The 21,705-nt window shown below is 39.6% G+C and overlaps 1 protein-coding gene across 2 annotated transcripts in view; it reads right to left on the bottom strand.

Annotated features, from left to right (window-relative positions):
* MAP4K3 (mitogen-activated protein kinase kinase kinase kinase 3) overlaps positions 1 to 21,705 on the bottom strand; it is a 93,263-nt gene that overhangs the window by 57,681 nt on the left and 13,877 nt on the right. For both annotated transcript variants that reach the window (XM_084260966.1, XM_084260967.1), the window contains exons 3-12: positions 20,464 to 20,554; positions 15,682 to 15,746; positions 13,653 to 13,708; positions 8,178 to 8,225; positions 6,446 to 6,488; positions 5,770 to 5,842; positions 3,356 to 3,487; positions 3,011 to 3,073; positions 2,846 to 2,927; positions 2,636 to 2,746 (exon numbers count right to left, since the gene is read on the bottom strand). In XM_084260966.1, coding sequence (XP_084117092.1) covers positions 2,636 to 2,746; positions 2,846 to 2,927; positions 3,011 to 3,073; positions 3,356 to 3,487; positions 5,770 to 5,842; positions 6,446 to 6,488; positions 8,178 to 8,225; positions 13,653 to 13,708; positions 15,682 to 15,746; positions 20,464 to 20,554 — 764 coding nt within the window. The remainder of the gene's footprint in view (positions 1 to 2,635; positions 2,747 to 2,845; positions 2,928 to 3,010; positions 3,074 to 3,355; positions 3,488 to 5,769; positions 5,843 to 6,445; positions 6,489 to 8,177; positions 8,226 to 13,652; positions 13,709 to 15,681; positions 15,747 to 20,463; positions 20,555 to 21,705) is intronic.

Genomic DNA, 21,705 nt, shown 5'->3' with positions numbered 1-21,705 from the left:
GCCTTCAGACCTCTTTCTCCATGACCACAGAATTACTAGAAGGAGTCAAATCCTCATCTTTCAGTCATGAGGACAAAGTTCTCAAGTCATCTTGAAAGACCTACACTGACAACTAACTGATGTGTGCAGGCTGAAAGAGGGTAGGTTTAGATTAGACATTAGGAAGGAATTCTTTACTATGAGGGTGGTGAGGCCCAGGCACAGACTTCCCAGAGAGGTTGCGGAAGCCCCATCCATGTAAGTGTTTAAGGCCAGGCTGGAGAGGCTTTAGGCAACCTGGTCTAGTGAGGATCTCCCTGCCCACAGCAGGAGGGCTGGAACTAGATGACCCTTGAGGTCCCTTCCAACCGAAACCATTCTACAACTCTATGATCAGGTTAACTTCTTGACCCAAATGCCATTTGAGCACAATTTTAATCATGGTACAGAGCTGAAGAGCAATCTTATCCCCAAAGCTTACTGTGTGCTCAGGGTAAAGCACAAACACTTCTTTAAACCTTGTTGGCCAGTATTACATATGTCATGACAGTCATTGTCACAGAAATGTGGTAAACATGCAGCTACCAGCATCACTAAAAGTTTATTCTTAAAGGATCAAAACCAGAGAAATGGAAATCCCGTGTTTTGCTGACTGGGAAACCAAATTAGGTGCTCCATGAGTTGGGGAAGAGAAAAACACTCGACATGCCAGTTATAGATATTGCTGCCAAATGAATAACAACTGTACCAAGGAGAGACCTTTCTGATTATACATAACTAACTTGATTGTGTGCTTTTACTTTTGTTTTTACACACTAAACATTTAAACTTTGAGTTTAGAATGATTTAAACATGTAGCATGTGACTCCTCAAGGAGGTGGCAAATTCACATCTCTGCCTTGCCACACAACTCTCCTGACTTTCCAAACAGTAACAGATAGCATGGCCATAAAAGCAGCATAGGCCAGGTGAGGAGTTGTCATCACAGTGGGCAGCAGATGTCCCTTTGAACACTACTAATAGCCAGAAAAGCTTTCTGACCTCAAAAGACAAAAAATACCCCAACAACAACAAACCCACCAAAAAAAGTCCACCACAACCCCCCCCCCCCAACCTGACCAAACAAAAAAACACACCCACCAAAAAAATCCTAAAAACACAACCACCATCACTCAACAACCAAAACTCTGAACTGGGGAGGAGGTCTGAAACTCAAGACTCAATAAAGCAAGGAAAACTCCCTGAGCAGCTCACTCCCAGGAAACACACTGCAAACAGCTTTCTGCTTATTACAGTTCATGAAAGCTTCTGTTTTTTGGTTTCTACAGAAATATTGCTTTAATGGACCTCAGAGCTCTCCATCATCATTGAACAGACAGGGAACTAAAGAACGCCTGAGCCTTACTGCTTAGGATAAGATCTGGTGAGAAGATACCAGTTCCTCAGTCTCCGACAGAAACCAGACACATTTCTCTTAACACTGATCTGAAGGTCAACGACATGACATTTTCTCACATGTTTAACTTCTCTAAATTTCCCAAACCCCCAAAAAAGCTTACTAAACGTGCTCCACTATTCGCAATTGTTTTTAAAAATACTGACTATTCAATCTTTCTGATTTACTCCCCTACCTTCCCATTTAGGAAATGCATAAACACTGCACTTTGCAATACAAAAAAGGATCTATTTCACTTCAGCTTTTTTCCACATTTATTTATTTCAACTTCTAAGGAAGCAAGACTTGGTGCATGTCAACTTGTTCTAGAAGGTAAAAACTCATTTAACTTGTAAAATCTGAAAATTAGTTGCTTCATTTAAGCTTATTTTCCTCTGAAAACACTTTTAGACTAGTTTATCCATAAAAAAGTAAAACATAAGTATGCGATTAATGCATATGTAAAACACAGGTATGCAATTAATGAATGAATGACATTTGTGTCAAAGGACTTATTTTTTCCCCGAAAAGAGATCATCAGTTAGGGAATGGTAAACATTCAGAAAGTCTTCACTAACAGTTCGAAGACAAGATCTAGTAAGAGCATACCTGTTTTCTCTTATTTATGAAAGGCTTCAGTCCGGCACTGTTTATCACCTTACATAAAGCATGCTATTTTTTTTCCCAGCTATTAATGCATAAAATCAGAAACTTTGCCTTTGACAAAACCTCAAGTGAAGTAAAATTTCAGAGTATTCTAAGAAAATATAATCTGCAAACATATCATTTGACAAATACAACTACAGGACTGTTTCTCATAATAAATTAGCAAAAGAAGAAGTTCTACATACATGATTTTTATGAATGCTTTCTTTGCAGATAAATGGAAACATAAATCTACAAAGAAACAGAAAGCAGAATGCATGACCAAACTCAGGACTGGAGAAGCAGTCCACGTTTACTGTTGAAAAATTGTTGAAGGACAGCAATAAACAAGATTTCAAAGCGTTTACATCTCTTTCTCTTTGAGCTTCTCCTTCCCAAAATATAATGACTTTTGCTAAGTGCCTTTACATCTGATAGAGCAGCACAACACAAAATAAAAGCAACCCTTGATTCCCTGATCACAAAACTTTCTGTGGCTACATAAATCATAATAATTTAGGGGCTTTTTGGCAAACAAAATCTTAATCTGATTCTATGAATAAAATACGTTCCTACCTCAGGATCATCATCATCAAAATCATGGTAAGTGGAATGATCAGGATTATTCATTTTATCCAGAAGTTCAATAGCAAGACTTCGATTTAATGGTTGAGTAACAAAAGGATGCTGAAAGACAGAAGGAAAAACTCATCTGAAAATTCCAATCACACTCACTAAATGTATTTTAGTTTTATAACTTTTTAAAAAAATGCCATAAATTTATACCTGTAGTAACTTCTCAGCTGTAGGTCTTTTTTTAGGATTTTTTGTAAGTGCCATTTTCACAAAATGATGGAAACTATTGGACCTGTAAAATGAAGTGATAAAGTATAGAATGAATTGCCCTGTGAAATACAAAATCATTATCTACTGAAACAGGAAAGTACTTACCATTTCATTTTGTCCTTTAATTTAGGAGGCTGGAAGTTGCTTTTTGTCATTAGAAAAAGTGCTCTAAAAATAAACCAAGAGCATTTATGTGGTTTTCATTGCAATATATCTACGAGATTAATTATTAATACATTATTTAGTTGGCAGAAGTCCATCACTCGAAGAGATACTACCAGGACAACATTACACATTTATGTACCAAAAGGAGTTGTTACTATTTCTATCACATACTACAACCCCAAACCCTTTCTACACTCCCAAACACCAAAAGCTCACATAGCTGCTACTCCAACTGGATTATTTGCAAAGCTGTAATTACATACTAAGCTTTAACCCCTCACCAACCTCATTGGATGTAGGTCAAACATGGGAGGCTGAAGTTCAGCAAGCTCAATAGCAGTTATTCCAACCGCCCACAGATCACAGAGTTGGTTATAGCCACCTTTTCTTTCTACTGCAGCAACTTCTGGTGCCATCCTAAAGGGTAAGACATATTTAGATATACTTTTCATCACAAATCATTCTTCTGTACATGGCAGTTTATTACCCTTTTCCCTATAGATCTCAACCTAAAAGTTCACAGCATATACTTTCATGCAGGTGGATATATATTGATATGTGTGTGTGTGTAAATGTAATATACAGGAACTTTTCCTTGATCGCTTCTAGTAACTAATGGGCAGTTTCCAATGCAGCTATTTAGTAATAGTGGATTAAACCAATCTATCCCAGACTTTTTTTTAAGGCACTACAATTCAACAACCAAGGAGCCAAAGGTATATTCAACTATAGTAAAATGAAAATAATGTCCAAATTCACACATTGCCCCAGAAAGTGACTAACTGATGAGGAGAATTCTAACAAAGAAAGGGAACTGTCAGCTTTCTTGTATTTTGAAAGCATGAGACCTGAAGACTCACTGTCATCTCTGCAGAGTACTCCTTGTTTGTAAAGTCCACCTCACTAATGTCAGAAGGCCTCATTCATGTTAACAACGTAGTTTCACATCCTCAGCTGGCAAAAACTAACAAATATAACTGATACATAAATCGGAATACCTAAAGAAAATTATTCACTAGGCATTGTCACGTGTTAGGAACAGCAAGTCAATTATGGGTTTGTCTTACACAGTCACATCTGATGGCAGAAACATTAATATTGTTTTTGCTTTGAACTTTATTAGTCCAGATAGTTTGACAAATAGCAATGGAACTGGAGATGTAACTCAATATGGGTAAGACAGATGAATGCCACTTAAAGAGAGCTCCAGTAAAGCAGCAGGAGGTACAAATAATGCATCACTTGAAAAAGACAGACATCCTCATATGTAGATCTGAAAACACCATCAAGTTTGGTGGTACAACTTATTTCCCCTTTGCACAGATAGATTACATTTACATAAACTTCTTCAAAAGCTTGTAAAAACCCCAACCACTCTAAATCAATATGGAGTTACCAAGGTAGAGGGGGAACAGGGGTTAACTTTACAAAGACATGGAAGAGGAGCACAAGGGTAAACAGCAAGGATAACAGAACTAAAGACACTGCATAGCAGTTTTGCCCTTCATTTCTCTCTCCTCCAAGCACCACAGCCTCACCTGGCCAGACACCTCTAATGATTGCTAAAACATTCACCACACCTGCTTCCAACTAAGTTTTCTTTGGAATCACAACAATTTTGCTTCCTCTCTCAAATCTTTGAGCAGCTTTGCAAAGAAGAACTGAAGCTTTTCATCAGCATTTAACCTATGGAATGCTTTCAAAGTTACTGTTTAAGGTTATGACAGGTCATTTCAGAAGCCTGGCACAATTTGGGAGTTACACAGTGATACAGGCCAGGAATAAAGTCACCTAGACATCTCAGGAAAGACACAAACCACTTAATCATGACTGATGTGTGTTTATGTTATTCTGAAAGGGAAGTGAATCCATGCTTTGGCATGACACATGCTGCAGAAGAATGCTAAAAATGCTGTGCTTTACTCTTTCAGGATTGAATATTTGAATGCAGGGTTGGGGTTTTTTTATTATATACATTTTTATCTTCTACCTACCATGCTGTCAGACAACAGAATTTTCAATATCTTTCTGGGAAACATACAATAAAAGTGCTATTTTACAGTGAAGAATGTGTGTTGCTTTCTTCAAGGTGAAAGGGAACAACCACTTCCAGCACAAAGAGGAGAAAATAAAATACCAGACTTTCGAAAACATGAATTACGCAAACTAGTTTACCAAAGGAAGAATAAAGATGCAGTACAGACAGAATAGAAACATACACTTGAATTAAATCCGTTTAAGAAAATAAAGAAAAATAAACCAGAAAATTACTTAGAGAAAATGTCTCACAAGTGGCAAAAGAAACTATTAACTGAATAGTTGCAGCAAAAATGTAACTAGGATGCAGTGAAAGGAATATAAACCACCACAATGGAAAAATCAGGCAAGAAAAAAAATAACTATCAGTGTTTAAAACAAGGAGTAATTGTTGATCATTTTTGACTCAATTGAGATAAACCAGCCAACAGCAATAGCAGCACACAGACAGCCTTTCATTTTTCAGAGTATTACAGCACGTTCTGTGACACTCAGCTAATTCAGGATTTAGCTCAAGTAATACAGATATGATGACTAGAACGTCCGACACAGCCTTTTGTTACTAATCTGCACAGAACGGGACAGAGCATGCCTGTATTACAACACTTCAACAGCATTATATATGTTACTGTTACATTAATGGGGAAGTAAAACACAGTTACCAATATGGGGTGCCAATGAATGATTTCCTTTTGGCAATTGTAGCTGTTATCTGTGCAGATACTCCAAAATCAGCTATTAAAAAAAAAAACAACAAAACCAAAACCAACAACAATTAGTAACTTATTTGATGCAATGAATTGTTAATGAACACAAGTTCCATTTCCCCACTATAAGAATTTCTTAAATATACTGGAAATATTACACAAAAAATAAACAACAAAAGCAAGTAACATAAACTTTGTGTATCTCAGATACCACCAGTCAGCTCCTCAGTCACTTGCCCAATAGACAGGCTGCACACCAACATGCCCCTCATCAAACAAGAAAAAACAAGCTAGAGACATCCTAACATTTAGATGTAGTGTTTTAATATGACAATACCTCATATTCTTTCAGATAACCTTTCAAGGTACATTTCACACTTAAATGCACCATCCGGAGTGTTTTCATTAAAAAATTATAAAAGGCTGTAATTTGATTTTTACCTCCCACATACAGCATCAGAAAGTCTTTCAGCTCAGTGTTCCAAAATTACCCAATTACTCCACAGACAGTAACTGGGTGGTGCAGTTAAGATACCACCAGCAAGAAAAAAAAAAATCTGATATTCATTAATTACTTACACAAAACACAGCAGACTGCTTAAGAATACAGAAGAATCTGTTATTAACTCACCTAATTTTACATGTCCATTATCCGTTAAAAGAATGTTTGCTCCCTTAAAAAAAAAGCGTACTTGAATTAAAATATGCAGATTCCCCCAATATCATACGTACAAAAAAATTATGTGAGATCTTACAGCAAACTAATGGCCAAAGACAATCCAAGGATTGTGTGTTTAAGAAAGCTGCAGCCTTGCCAAGGAAATATTGGTGAAATTAGCTAGTTGCCATTCTGCTTGTATAAAGTAAGTTTGATACACAGAGTTTCAGATAATATTTTTGTTTAGTATTCTGTAGTCTATGGTACTAGAGTTTCCATTGTATACAAAACCTTCTCAAAATGCATAATGATGATTTATCTATGCTGATGAATTCTTACTTTCTTCTATTTACACTGACTGAAAGGAAATTGGAACTCTAACAGGTCAAAGCAGAAGCGATTTGATTTTCTATTCAAATGCAGGAGCTGTTTTTGTCTTGTTTGAGAGCCACGATAATTATAATTATAGCCTTATGGACTCTATTTAATGAGCTTTATAAACGGAGCTTGGTAAACTGTGCGACAGTCCAGTTAACATGCTCTTGGCCTTGTTCACCTTTCAAGACTAACAACACAGATACTCTAAATACCTAACTTAGCTACTGAGGGAAGCAAACATAATTCATCAGCCAGGAGATCTGCAGATGAAGATAGTATTTTTCCATGCTCATGAGAACGGGTTTTTGTTGTTTTGTGGTTGGTTTGGGGTTTTTTTTAAATTCTCTTTGTAAGCACTGTAAGGAATTTTTATGAGTACAGTTCTGTTCAGAAACAAGTATCTACACATTGTATCCTTACAACGATTTTGCATCCAAAGGAATCTTTCATTCAGAAATTATTTTTATGATTGCTCAAATCCCACATACCCTTCTGCAATTAATGAGAACAACTTGGAATCAGGCTGCATTAAGTCATCTACAGTTGAAGCCATGTCCAGTGCATCCCTAGTCTGAAAGAAAACCAAACCAAACAGACAAAACCAACTCCCCAGACAACAAAAAGGAATATGGTAATTAACTGCTGCTAGATTTCCAGGAGGAAGCCTGCCAAATTTAGCTGCAGTCTGAGCAAGGAATAGTTTGGAAAGGCAAAAGGAGTAGGTAGCAAAACTCCAGGGACAAAAAGTGAACAGGAAGGGCCAGAAGGAAACTACAACAGAGAATATAAGAGTCTGAACAAGCCACCTTTGATACAGCTTTGTTGAAATAAAGGTTTTGCAGTACCCTCTCTAATTTTAGCATGTGAGGGACTACTGCTACAGAAGTCGTCTCCAAGAACCATGCAGAACAGCAGCCCTGCAATCTGCTCACCCAGAAAAGAAACAAGAAGCCAAAGCACCACCTCTATTCCCTAGATGGTTCAGAGAGCTTCTGGGAAAGACCAAACCCTTCCATTTGCATAGAACACCCTTACTTGACAAATGCTTAGCTGGACACTAGCTGATGCCTAATTTTTACAGCACTAGCCTAGATAAATGTATGCCTGGCTCCAATTAAAAGAACAAACTATATGTATGCATTCTAAAGAGAGTTGCAGTTTTTACCCCCTTCTCTTGGGTAGAAAGGGTTTTTTTTTTTCTAACAGATAGAAAAAACCCTACATATTAAAAAAAAAAATCCCCAAATTGATACATAACAGCAAAGACCCATCAGAAGTGATGCAGCTTATTTTTAAAACACCAAAATATGCTTAGGTTTTTGCTTACCTTTATATCTCTGTGCATTTTTCCTTTACTGTGAAGATAATATAGTCCCTGCATAAAATATTTAGATAAAATTTAGTTTGCTATTTTTCATTTTCTAGACATTGTACATTTAATTACCAGATCCAATTCAATCAGCTACACGACTCACTGACTGAGGAACATTCTTATATCTCAATGTATCTGAACTGCATTTGCAAACTCATTACTTGTAGTAGCACAATACCTAAAATGGGATAGATGGAAAGAATACTGGTTGCCACAACTACTGTAAGAAAAGCAGTCCCCGACCAAGTTTTCCTCTGGACATGGTAATTGCCACCTTTTTAGATCAAGTTAATTACTTGCAAAGTGCCTAACAATCTTTTATTCAGCAGTCAGATCACAGGACAACTACTGCAATTACCTGCTGTATCACTTCAATTCATAAGCGTGATAGCAGGCAGCACTTGGGTCTAACACAAGAGTTAACTCTTAACTCATGGATTGCTACAGAAGCATTAGGCTATCTTTCGGGGTCTCTGTGACTCTACCAAAGCATCTTAGGACTTCACCTGAGTTAGAAACTTAAAAGTTTAAATTCTGGAAGAATTTTATGAGAATCAAATCCTTGCAGGACACATCACAGAGTGCATCACTTTTGGCTTATCTCTAAAATTTTATTCCAGGTGTCACAGGACACAAACATCTTCCTTGCTCTGAAATCATGAACATAAAGACTACATTTTCATGAGATACTCATGCCAAGACAGAGGGTTTTCTGCCAGCTCAGGCAAGACGTCACAGATTGAAAACAATCTTAATTTATTTTTGCAATCACTTATCAGCATTTTAAGGGATGGACCTAAATATAACAGTAATAAAAATGAGGAAACAATTATTTTGTATAACTTGTTCTCAAGTGAACAACATACAGACAGACAACAGTATGACCAAAGACAGAGTTTTGAGTTATTTTTTTGTCAGCTTACGAGAATCTGAATGCAGTGCAGCTGAAGGACTAATCAGTTATGAAATCCAACTCATATTTAAGATAAAATAATAAGAAAAAAACCCACTCCACTCACAGATGTTTTAATCTGTTTCTCTGGAAGAAATGACTAGAAGTGATTAGAATGCCCAGTTGGTCCAATGGTTATTCAGAGTCTTCACTGCAGGCACGCATGCAGACCCAGAAACTAGACACAATTTGCTTTTGATATAGAGTGTAATTAATCAAAACATCTACCTGACTGTTGCAACAACTGCATTAGCAACAAGAGTACCAAGTACATTCCCTGCATTTACCTTGAGTGCTATTGGCACAGAGAGCCCAACAATTAATTTTTGTCACCGCCCAGGAAGAATCTGAGGACACTGTTGTCAAAACTGAATGTCTGAAGGCAGGTACTTTAAAGGCTGTGTTTGAGAGACCTCTATCTTCAGAATCAGTATCACAGATTCCAACCTAATCTGACAGCCAAGTGGTTTTTGAAAACAGACCACTCAGAGTGCTTCTAAATATGAAGACAGAATGCTTCAGGCATTCAAGTGAAACTCTGGATTCACAGAAAGTCATGAAAAAATTAACATGGGACAAATTACTTCCATGGATGGATAACCTATATTATCAAACTCATTACTAGAGAAAGTGACTGTGCATTATAAGTTACAACATATCAGAAGCTATATACATAGGATTTGGTCAGACTGTTATAAACATTTACAGACTACTTGAAAATAAACAACAATGGGTCCAGGGGACAAAGAATTGGCTGGATAATCATACTCGGAGATTCAACTGTCTCTTCTGCAGTGGTGTCCCTTAGGAGTTTGTCTGGGACAAGTACTGTTTAATATCTTCATCAATGGTATATACAGTGGGATCAAGTGTACCCTCAGCAAGTTTGTGGAGTGGTGCAGTTGCATGCCTGAAGGGATACCATTCAGAGGTATCTGGACAAGCTTGGAGAAGAGGGCCCAAGGGAACCTCATAAGGTTCAACAAGGCCAAGTGCAAGGTCCTACACATGGATCAGGGCAATGACCAGTTATCAATACAGACTGAGGGATGAAGGGATTGAGAGCAGCCCTGAGGAGAAGGACTTGGGAGTGTTGGTGGACAAGAAAGGCAACAGGACCTGGCAATGTGCGGTTGCATCTCAGAAAGCCAACTGTGTCCTGGGCTGCATCAGAAACAGCGTGACCAGGAAGTTGAGACAGGTGATTCTCCTCCTCTACTCCACTCTTGGGAGACCCCACCTGCAGCACTGCATCCAACTCCAGGGTCCCCAGTACACAAAAGACATGGACCTGTTGGATCAGATCCAGAGGAGGGACATGAAGATTATCAGAGGGTTGGAGCACCTCTTCTATGAAGACAGGCTGAGAGTGGAGCTTGTTCAGCCTGCAGAAGGGAAGGCTCCAGGGACACCTTATTGCAGTCTTCCAGTACAGGGACTTATAGGGAAGATGGGATAGATTTTTTTAGTAGGGTCTATAGGAACAGGAAAAGGGGTAATGGTGTTAAAGTGACAGGGGGTAGACTCAGCTTAGATATAAGGAAGAACATTTTTTTATAATGGATGTGGTGAAACAATAGAACAGGTTTCTCAGAGGGATGGTAGATGCCACATCCTTGGAAATATTCATGGTCAGGTAGGATGGGCCCTGAGCAACCTGATTTAGTTGAAGATGTCTCTTCTTGTTGCAGGGGGTGGGTGTGGGTGTTGGACTAGCTGATCTATAAAGGTACCTTCCAACCCAAACTATGCTGTGATTCTGTAAGAACTATAAGGTTTAAAGGTTCAAAATTAAGAAACAAAAAATAGCCCCTCCTAGATGCTACATAAGAGTATACTCTAAGGAAAAAATTGCTATGTCCTTTAAGTCAGAAGGCAACAATATCTGGCATCAAACAGGGAGACAGTAAGTGGCATGCAAAGGAGCTGGCTCAGGGACAGAGCTATCTTGAAAGTGTTTGAGAGACACAGCAGCTCTCAACTGATGGCATTCAACAGATTTGCATTCATTAGAAGCCAAGTACTGCTATCACATGGAAGCAAGACTTCCACCAAAAAAGCCCTTTACTGGTGAACTAACATACTACTCATTCGGAGAGGGTGGTGACCTTAACTTGAACATCTCAACCTCACAATTTTATTTATTTTTATCAGCACAGATAAACTACAGGATATGCAAAACAGTTTCTAAATTTGCCTTTGAACTTGCAGTAACTAATTTGTACCACAAATACAGATTAATAAATACACTGCTTGTTCCCCCCTTAAAAATCAAAATTAACAGCAGAAAGATTATGAATTTTCTTCAAATGATCTAAGATAATCTGCGGAAAACCAATTAGACAACAGGACTTGACCTGCTGGTCAAACTGAGGGAAAAGAAAGGCAAATACATGCTCTGGAAGCAAGGGTGTGTAGCCTGGAAAGAATACAGGGATGCTGTTCAGAATTGCAGAGATGGGATCAAGAAAGCCAAGGCACAGACGAAACTGAACTTGGCAAGGGATGTTAAAAACAACAAGAAGGGATTTTACAGGTACATTGGCCAGAGGAGGCAGGCCAAAGAGAACATACACCCTTTGGTAAATGAGAAAGGAGAATTGGCTGCAACTGATGTGGTACTGAATAAGTTCTTTGCCTCAGTCTTCTCTGGCAGCCAGGATTCTCATAGTTCTCAGGTCCCAGAACCTTGCATCTCTGGACCTCAAGGTGGGAATTGGGGGAGTAAATTCCCCCACACTGTAAGAGCAGAGCAAGTCCGTGAGCGCCTCATGAGACTGAATGTCTACCAGTCTATGGGGCCGGATGACATGCATCCCAGGGTCCTGAAGGAGCTGGCTGATGTGGTTGCTGAGCCGCTCTCCATCATATTTGAAAAGTCATGGCTGTCAGGAGAGGTCCCTGGGGACTGGTAAAAAGGTCATGTTACTCCCATTTATAAGAAAGGGAGCAAGGAAGAGCCAGGGAATTACAGGCGGGTGAGCCTCACCTCTGTGCCTGGGAAGATCATGGAACAGATCCTCCTAGATGACATGTGGGGCACATGAGGGATGAGCGCGTGATCCGGGACAGCCAGCACAGCTTCACCAAGGGAAGGCCGTGCCTTACCAATGTGGTGACCTTCTATGGTGGAGTGACAGCATCGGTAGATAAAGGGAAGGCAACCGATGTCATCTACCTGGACTTCAGCAAGGCCTTTGACACAGTCCCCCACCACATCCTTCTCTCTAAACTGGGAGAGATGTGGATTTGATGGGTGGACCATCCAGTGGATAAGAAACTGGTTGACAAAATGTAGACAAAGGGTGGTGGTCAATGGGTCTATGTCCAGGTGGAGACCAGTGACAAGCAGTGTCCCCTAGGGGTCTGTCTTGGGACTGGTGCTTTTTAAACACCTTTATCAATGACATTGATGATGGAATTGAGTGCACCCTCAGCAAGTTTGTGGATGTCACCAAGCTGAGTGGTGTGGGTGATGCAATAGAAGGAAAGGAAGCCATCCAGAGGGACTTTGACAGGCTGAAAAGGTGGACCCAAGTGAACCTAATGAGGTTCAACACTGTGAAGTGTAAGGTGTTGCACTTGGGCCAGAAGAATCCCAGACATATATACAGACTGGGAGAAGAGCTCCTTGAGAAACTGTCCTGCTGAGAGGCACCTGGGTGTAATGGTGGATAAGAAACTTAACACGAGCCAGCAGTGTGCTCTTGCAGCTTGGAAGGCCAACGGTATCCTCGGCTCCATCAGAAGAGGGTTGACCAACAGGGACATGGAGGTGATTGTCCCTCTCCACTCTGCCCTCGTGAGGCCCCATCTGGAGTACTGTGCCAGAGCTGGGGCCCCAGTACAAGAAAGATGTAGATCTGTTGGTTCAGAAGAGGGTCACAAAGATGATTAGAGGGCTGGAGCACCTCCTCTATGAAGAAAGGCTGAGGGAGCTGGGCTTGGTCAACCTAGAGAAGAGAAGGCTGCGGGGGGACCTCATTGCAGCCTTATAGTAGCTGAAGGGAGCAGAGAAACAGGAGGGGAATTAATTTTTAAAAAGGGCAGACAATGGCAGGACAAAGGGAAAAGGATTAAAGCTAAAGGAAGGAAGGTTTAAATTAGATGTTAGGGGGAAGTTTTTTACCAAAAGAGTGGTGAGGTGCTGGAACAGGCTGCCCAGAGAGGTTGTGGATGCCCTGTCCCTTCATGTGTTCAAGGCCAGGTTGGATGGGGCCCTGAGCAACCTCATGTAGATCCAGGCCTGGAGGTTGGTGGCCCTGCCTGTGGCAGGGGGGGTTGAAACTCTTTAATGCTTGGGGTCCCTTCCAACCCATGCCATTCTATGATTCTACGACTTCCTCAAAAGTCTGAGAAAAATGCCGAGCTATCCAAACACTGTACTTCCACAGCATCACACATATTTGTAGCTTTTATTTTTAGCTTTTAATACTTTTACATTAAAAGTCAACCACAAGAACCTGAGAACACACTACCTGTAGTGTTTCTCTGCTAACATAGGCAATCTGCTGTTCTGAAAGTGGTCCAGTCACTGAAATGGAAGGGAAAAAAAAAAATTCTCAAAATCAGGTAAAATACTGCCCATCCTAAGCCATATCTCAACACTTCCATTCACGCCAATAGGATCTTATGCCTGAAGTCTCAAAGTAAAATGTGCTTAGACTTTCCCCCAGACTGATAATCCCAAAGATCACCAAACACTTTTTAAACTCAAAAATGTCTAGTCCCACACATCGAAATCTCAAAGCAATTAAGAAGGAAAACAAAAAGTAGTAGTGATTTAAGTGCAACTTTTTCCCCTGCACAAACCCAGTGTGTCCTTCTTTGTATGACTGGACTGCCAACCCCATGACTCAGTGCTGCAGCAAACTCTACTCAATCCTCTTTGAGTCAAAGGAAGTTCCTCCTACACTTTGTAACCTGTTGTGTCTTTCTTTCTGCAGCCCTTTGCAGCTTCTCCACCCTTTTCAGCATGAGCTGCCATCCCTGTTGCTTCTGGGCCTGCCATACCATGCACCTTCTCAAATTTCCCCTCCGAGCAGACTCAGCAGCCTCCCAAGGGGAGGTGTCTTCCTCTCCCCTCCAGGGTCCTACTTCACTCAAATCTCTTAAAGGAAAACAAATTCTGAGAAAATACGTAAACCAAACACTGAACAGCAAGCAAGAAACGGGCTGTGACTACTGAAGAGTTAAAAATGAAACCAGATTTAAGCACTTAACCGCTCAGCTTCTACTAAACCCACAGCCATAATATAAATTAGTAGCATGCAACGAGTATCTTCAGAATAGGTGTAGATCCATCTTCCCTTTTCTGAAGAAAAGCTCCAAACTTACATAAAAATAAACTTCTTAGCCCTAGGAGGCATGTATGCTTATTTTGAGAAATCTAATACTGATTAACTTTAATTAATTAAGATTGGAGAGACCTATAGTTCAACTGGAATATAATTAAGATGATAAAAGAACCCTCTAACTACCAGCAGAGTAGCTAAAAATTGGCTGCTGAAAACTGCTCCTGTACAATATCTGTTCAGGCATTTCCTATTTTACAGGTGTTCCACATAAAGGGCTTCATGTCTAACAGGCTTTGTTATCAACATTAACAAAGATGTAAAGGAACAACAAGGTCATGCTCAAATGTCTATGCCATGAGCATGGTGTGAATGTGTGAACTGGTACCTTGCTTTAGTTGCACACAAGTTAAAGTACAAAAGAAGAGTCTAACATGCAGAATTTTCACAATTTAGAATATGAACAGATTTCTTAACTGAAAAACATCATCTGAGAACCACAGACCCATTGCTCATAGCATATTTCTTTCTTAAGCAAGTCTTAACTCCAGGGCTATAGTCCCTCAAAACTGATTTTTGTCCCTTGAACACTAGCAAATTGATTCACACATGCCCTTTGTTTCTTTGATCACCCCTTGCACTTAAGCCTAAAGCAAATATATAGGCTGCCTTTGCTTTTCACGTCATGCATTCAGCATAAAAAAACCCCACTAAACCAAAGACCCTTGTGGGACTACTGCTATATAAACATACAAAATGTCACTTTTCATCAAAGGACAAAAGCATCTAAGCTAATCAATCCACTTATCTAGATATCTGTAAACAATGGTACAGATTATACTAAAGCAAAGTTCAAGAGCTCAGAAAAATTGCTACAAAGTAAGAAAGCGCATATCAGGATACACATATATATATTTTCCAGTACAATACTGTCTAATTTTACAGCCTTCGAAACGTAACGATGGATATGTGAGCTACTGAAGGAAGGGAATAACTTCTGCACAAAAAAAATCCCAAAACTTACTATAGCTAATTTTGTTTAAAGAATAACAAATCCAACCGGTTATGTAAATACATAAGCTAAAACTGACCTTCAATGGATTATTATGGATGCCAAATTTAGGATTTCTCCTCTCAGATTGCAAAACACTGTAATCATCTCCATTTTTGAAAGTAAGCTTTACTTAATTTTAAGGAATTAGCCTTGACATACCATGATAAATATCCTGTAGAGAACCACCTCCACAAAACTCCATGCAAATCCATAGCTTGTCTCGTCTAAAACATGAACAAAACCATTTATTAGCTCTAAGATTTGAAAACAGCACCTAAATGAGAACTCAAACATCATGAAGGACATCACAAGCTCTGTATTATAAATAGTACAAGTCAAATAATGACTGTGGTTAATCTGTACATGACATTTGCTGTCAAATAGTAACTAATGAAATACTCAAAAAATTCCAAATTTTTTTTCAGTAATAGAAACAGTATTAGTGAAACATGCACACCAATTTTTATTCTAGATCTACTATGAAAATGAAGTATTTTTTACTGAGAGTAGAAAGAACACAGATGTGGGATCTTATTTCTTCCTCATTTTCACTTCTTGTCCACTTTTTTCAGAGCAGAGGAATTAACAGAAGCAAAAAAACCCGAACCCAAACTAAACCCCCCCCACAAACCCAAAACAAAAAGCACTAGGCATATCTCTCAACTCAATTTATTTCACAACAAATGGAGTGAAACTCTAGTGCTGCAGTCAAATCTAGGGAAAGTAAAGCCCATACAGTGGGTAACTATCTTCTCAGGCGAAGTCTCTTCTCTCAAAACACCTATTTTTGGTGTTGCAGACCAGAGAGAAATTCATTAGATTCCTCTAAGGGAATCAGTTCAGTTCGACTCACTATACCTCCATAAAAGGTGCTTTCCACCAACAGACAACAGGCAGAGTGATTCAAAGGTATCCTCTATTACAGACACTAAATTCTATTTTTACTTAGTAATATTCACTGGCAAAAGAGATGTACCACATGTGGCTAAAGAAAGGCATTTTAGAGAGCAGAAAATACAGGATTTGCCTAGTCATTTCTGGCCATCAAAACACACAGGAAAAAAAACCCACAGAAAAAAAGTCCCTTAAGGATAGACTGGGTCACAGGACAGCTAAAGAAAAGACTGATAATTGTTCTGCAGCTTGCCCATGGTTCTTGGGTTCCTTGCATTCACAAGGCTCTGATGGAGTAACTGAGATACTCCTGTGGGCAGTGCCAACATTTATGGAAGTGCTTTGCAAGACAATGCTTTAAGTGCTAAGCTTATCCCCTGAACTGCAAGTTGCAAGTATTTCTCACCAGCAGGTAACAGCTAGAATAGCTGCTGCTTCAAGAACTTTTAGACCTTCTCCCTTTTATGGCCATAGTCCACATGGTCCTCAAAGCTATGCCCCCTTGCTGCTTGCTCTAGTGTTAGCAAAGGTATTACTGAGACATTACACATTTTAAACAATGGAAGTCCCCTGACTGTTAACTCCATACACTTCTCGGGGTTAATTAAAGCATCACTGGGAATAATATGAAGGCTTTCCACGGAGATAACTGATCAAAGTCAGACACAGAAGCAACAGGACTATCTGGAAAAGAACACAATTAGCAGTGGCAGCAGGGGAACATGAGTGAGAAAAAAACACTGAAGAGACTGCAAGTTCCTTGTTTATGCCCAAAATGATGCAGGACTTTAGGAGGGCACTAGGCTCACAAAAGCCATTTCCCTTTCCCTTGTGGCTGCATCCTGCTTAATGCCAACAGCAGCAGCAGTGCGGATGAGGGGAAAAAACAGGCCAATCCCAGCAACAGAGCACCCAAAAAGTAATGGACATGAAGTAGGCAAGCGCTGCAAATTCACACCTTCCCTTCCTGGGCATTAACTTCCCAGTTAGTCCAACAGAAAAGAAAAAAACAAACATAAAAGGATCAAAAGAGAAGACTGCATTTCTAATTCATATCTAGCCTTTTATTACTTTGTGGAAGTGCTTTGAGACAGGTGAAGATCCATGGAATGAACAGGAATAGAATACAGCGTTGTTTGTATCTGCAGAGCACACGACAAGGGCAGCAAACAAAACAGACAGGATCAACAGTACCATCTACCCTCTGCAACTTAACACCTAGGCTCACAGCAAGGCAGAAGCCTGTCTGAAAAACCAATACTAAACAGAAAGCATGCACAGGGAGCAACAGGATGGGTGTTTTTCTTACTGTTCTTAGCATTGAATGATACTTTGAAAACGAAAGGTGAGACAATGAGAGGCCTCAAAGACAGCTCTTTCATTGTTCAGCCACAAGAGAAGCACTAGAACAAAGAAAGGGCTGGAGACCATCAAAGGTACAATACTGCCAAAATACATTTGCCAAAACTTAATCCTGGGTCTACAAAGGATTTTGATACCCTAAGACAAGAGGAGAACGTTTTCGGTTTTTTTAAAGAAAAAGCATCCCCGGCCAGAACACAGCATCATGAGAAGAGGCATCATTTCTTCTAAAAATCTTAACCTAAGTTGAACGCAACAATATTCATTCACAGCCTTGTTTTCACACAAAATCTTAAAAAGTAATCAGAAATAGCTTTTTATTAGTTATACTAAGCAATCTGTTCCAACAACTAGTTAAAAGAACAGCTGGTAAGACAACTGGATACATTTGTCAGTGCTTCTACAAGGCAAATAATCTCACCTCCAGAAACACACACAAATGGAAATGTCACATTGTGGTCAGAAGTTCATACATTAGAAAAGCAGCCCTGTGTAACTTCAACAGCACTGCAGAGCCCCAGCCTTCCCCTCTGCTATTCCGCTCTTCCTTTCTTCTTCTAAATTTGTCTTCTGAAAATGCTTACAGCAATGACTAAGTGTGGCATGCTCCACAAACCTGAATGTCAAAGATTAAGACAAATGCCAACACAACATCCTTCCAGTACTGCAGACAGGTACAAATGAAGCCATTGTGTGCAATGGAGGACATCTTCACATAAAAAAAGGTGCTCTCTTCCCAAACATAACCAGGCTTTGAGGTTGGGAGGAAGATTAAGGAGGTGCACAGGAGGGTTGGGACACTATATGTTCCCAACCACACAGCTTTCCGATTATTTAATATCCGCTGACCCTTTTAAAAGCTTTTTATTACATGGCATAATTTGCCTAAAATCATGACAACAATAGGTTCACAAAATTCAGCATTAGAAGTTCTAGTACTCAAATATGAAGTCTAGTCCTCCTGTGACAACAGGTTGAGAGAGTTGGGGTTGTTCAGCCTGGAGAAGAGAAGGCTCAGGGGAGACCTTATAGCAGCCTTCCAGTACATGAAGGGGACCTACAAGGAAGCTGAGAAAGGGACTTTTTAGAAGGGTATGTAGTGACAGGACAGGGGGGAACAGTTTTAAGTTGGAAGTGCGGTAGATTTAAATTGGCCATTAGGAAGAAATTCTTCACTATGGGGGTGGTGAAACACTGGACAGGTTGCCTAGGGAGGTGGTGGCTGCCCCCTCCCTGGAAGCATTCAAAGCCAGGCTTTGAGCAGCCTGGTCTAAGTGAGAGGTGTCCCTGCCCATGGCAGGGGGCTTGGAACTTGATGATCTTTAAGGTCCCTTCAAACCCAAACCATTCTACGATTCTATGAATATCAAGCAATTGCTACATCTGGCATAAAACATTTGTCACGATGTATTAAAAATTATAATAGCAAACATTATTAGGAACTAGTCATCAAATTTTTCCATACTGATACAGTTTATGGAGTACAAGTTTACTGTACTTGTAAGAAGGAAGCTTAGTGGCTTTCAAAGGACTTTACAAAGGAACCACACAAAAGAATCACAGAACCATAGAATATTTTGAGTTGGAAGGGACCTCAAAGATCATCAAGTTCCAAGCCCCCTGCCATGGGCAGGGACACCCTCGCTAGACTGGGTTGCCCAAAGCCCCATCTAACCTGGCCTTAAACGCCTCCAGGGATGGGGCTTCCACAACCTCTCTGGGCAACCTGTTCCAGTGCTTCACTACCCTCATAGTAAAGAATTTCTTCCTAATGACTACCCTAAATCTTCCCTCTTTCAGCTTGAAGCCATTGCCCCTTGTTCTATCACTACATTCCCTGGTGAACAGTCCTTCTCCCACTTTCCTGTAGGATCCCTTTTGGTAGGCTGCAAATTAGGTCAACCCAATTAGGCCTTCTTCAGGCTAAACAAGCCCAACTCTGTCAGCCTGTCTTTACAGGAGAGATGCTCCAGCCCCTAATGAGACAGAATGTATCCTATATTAAGTGTCCTAAGCAACTGCAGAACGAGAGAAAAATAAAGATAAGAGAGCTAAAATATCATTCTCTTAGGTTTCAAAACACATCAAAACCAGAAATCACCAATGGGCTCAGTTTATACTCTTAGGCACTTTAGTATGAAAAAGTCCTTAAAACAACACAGCACTATACTCTTAAGCAAGGAACAAACCAACAATTTTTCTTCCTTCTTATTTCCCCATAGCATTCAATTTTGAGTTCTCAGACAATTTTACATGCCAATGCTAGTCAAGTGAGAACATTTCTGAGAACTCTATCTGTATTATGTAACACTAATACTTCCCAAAGTTTTGCAAATTTAAGAGCTGTTTCACTGAAGCAGATTTGAAAGGTACAATATGCACAGACTCTTTCTTTATAGTTGTAGTACTTCTGCTTAATTTTCCATTCATGTATTAAATTCAAAACTTAAGTGACAACTCATTTCCAAGGAAACATGACTACATGGTCACAGAGAGATTTTGCTAGAGAAGCATTATTTCTACAGAGACACTGTAACAAACAGAACAGATTTTAAGGTAAAAAATAATATAAAAGTGGGTAATACTTCTTTGGTAAATTATGTTTTGCCTAAGTCACCTTATAGGCCTGGCCTTTACAAGGAGATGGAAAGAACTTTTTAAGCAAGCAAAAGAAACAAACTGTACCTGAGATAGCTGCCAAAATAAGCAACAATGTTTGGATGTTTACAGTCTTTCATCATAATGATTTCCTGCTGCACAACAGCAAAATCTTCTCCTGAAAAGCAGAATATTTTCATTGGCCTGGTTCATACATCACAAGGAGGCTTCCATTACATTTTTATAAAACACAACTTTTGAGTAATTAAAAGTAATTATCTGCCAGTTTTACAGACGTAGTAAGTAGCTGTAGATCAACATTTGTCAGCAAGGGCTCAGCAATAAATAACTGTATTCTTAACTTGCATTCAGCTATCTGATACCTCTTATGATACTGTCCATAGCTCTTTCTGAAGTCTTTATTTTGCCTGAGACCCATTTTCTCCATCCGTATCTGCCCTGCCAATAGCCCAGGTTCTTAAAAACAGGACAAATGGCTCTTTTTGGCCACAATCCCAACATCCATTAGATGGTCTTCCTGAGCAAAACCCACTTGATAGCACACTGCTGTGGCAACTTTTCAGTAAACCTGTTAAGCACAGACATATATGGACTTCTGTCTAGATAAAACACTGGCCTAGATGTGGCATTTATCTGTGTCTTACTGTTTGGTACCTCTGTTGTACCTGTCTTCCTTTAAAAGGTTCTGGCCAGACATGTCCTCAGAGAAAATAATCTCTTGGCAATGAAAACCCAACAGAGGCAATTTTATTTTAGGAATGTTCAAGAAAGCCTCCAAGATCTAAGATAATGTTGGTAACGTATTTGACAGGCTTTTATCTTTTTTGGTTTTTTGAAGCAATACATGCCGAGTGCTCTTTTACACTCGGTCTCTTACACTGGGGCTTTTCTAAAAGTCTTTAGGTCATACTGGCTAATTATAGCTGGTCTGGTATGTCATTTCTAAGCAAGTTATTCTGAAGCTTGTTTGTTACTAGACATACACAGTTCACAAACCCTAACTCATACTTACTAACCTCAAGGACTTCATAGGTGAAACAAGCCTGAAGCCCTAAAATAACCGTTTAACTTCAAGAATAACTTAAGAGCCTCTTTAAACAAATTGGAAAAAAAAAGAGGAAATTTTAAAGTATGCAGAAATCCTCCTTTTAGTGTACTGCAGTAACATGGTTCAGCATAACTCAAAAGAGCTTTAGACAATAGCTTTGGCTGTTGGTTTTAAAAGGTTTGCTATAGACACTGAGCTCATATTTATCAATTGTTGCAACATCTCAAATATGGCTGTGAAGACATTTCAAATGCAAGGTA

Source organism: Gallinula chloropus, assembly GCF_964237585.1.
Source record: "Gallinula chloropus genome assembly, chromosome: 3".
NCBI lineage: Eukaryota > Metazoa > Chordata > Aves > Gruiformes > Rallidae > Gallinula > Gallinula chloropus.
The sequence above is the reverse complement of the archived record's forward strand: the minus strand, read 5'-3'. Positions and strand labels throughout refer to the sequence as shown.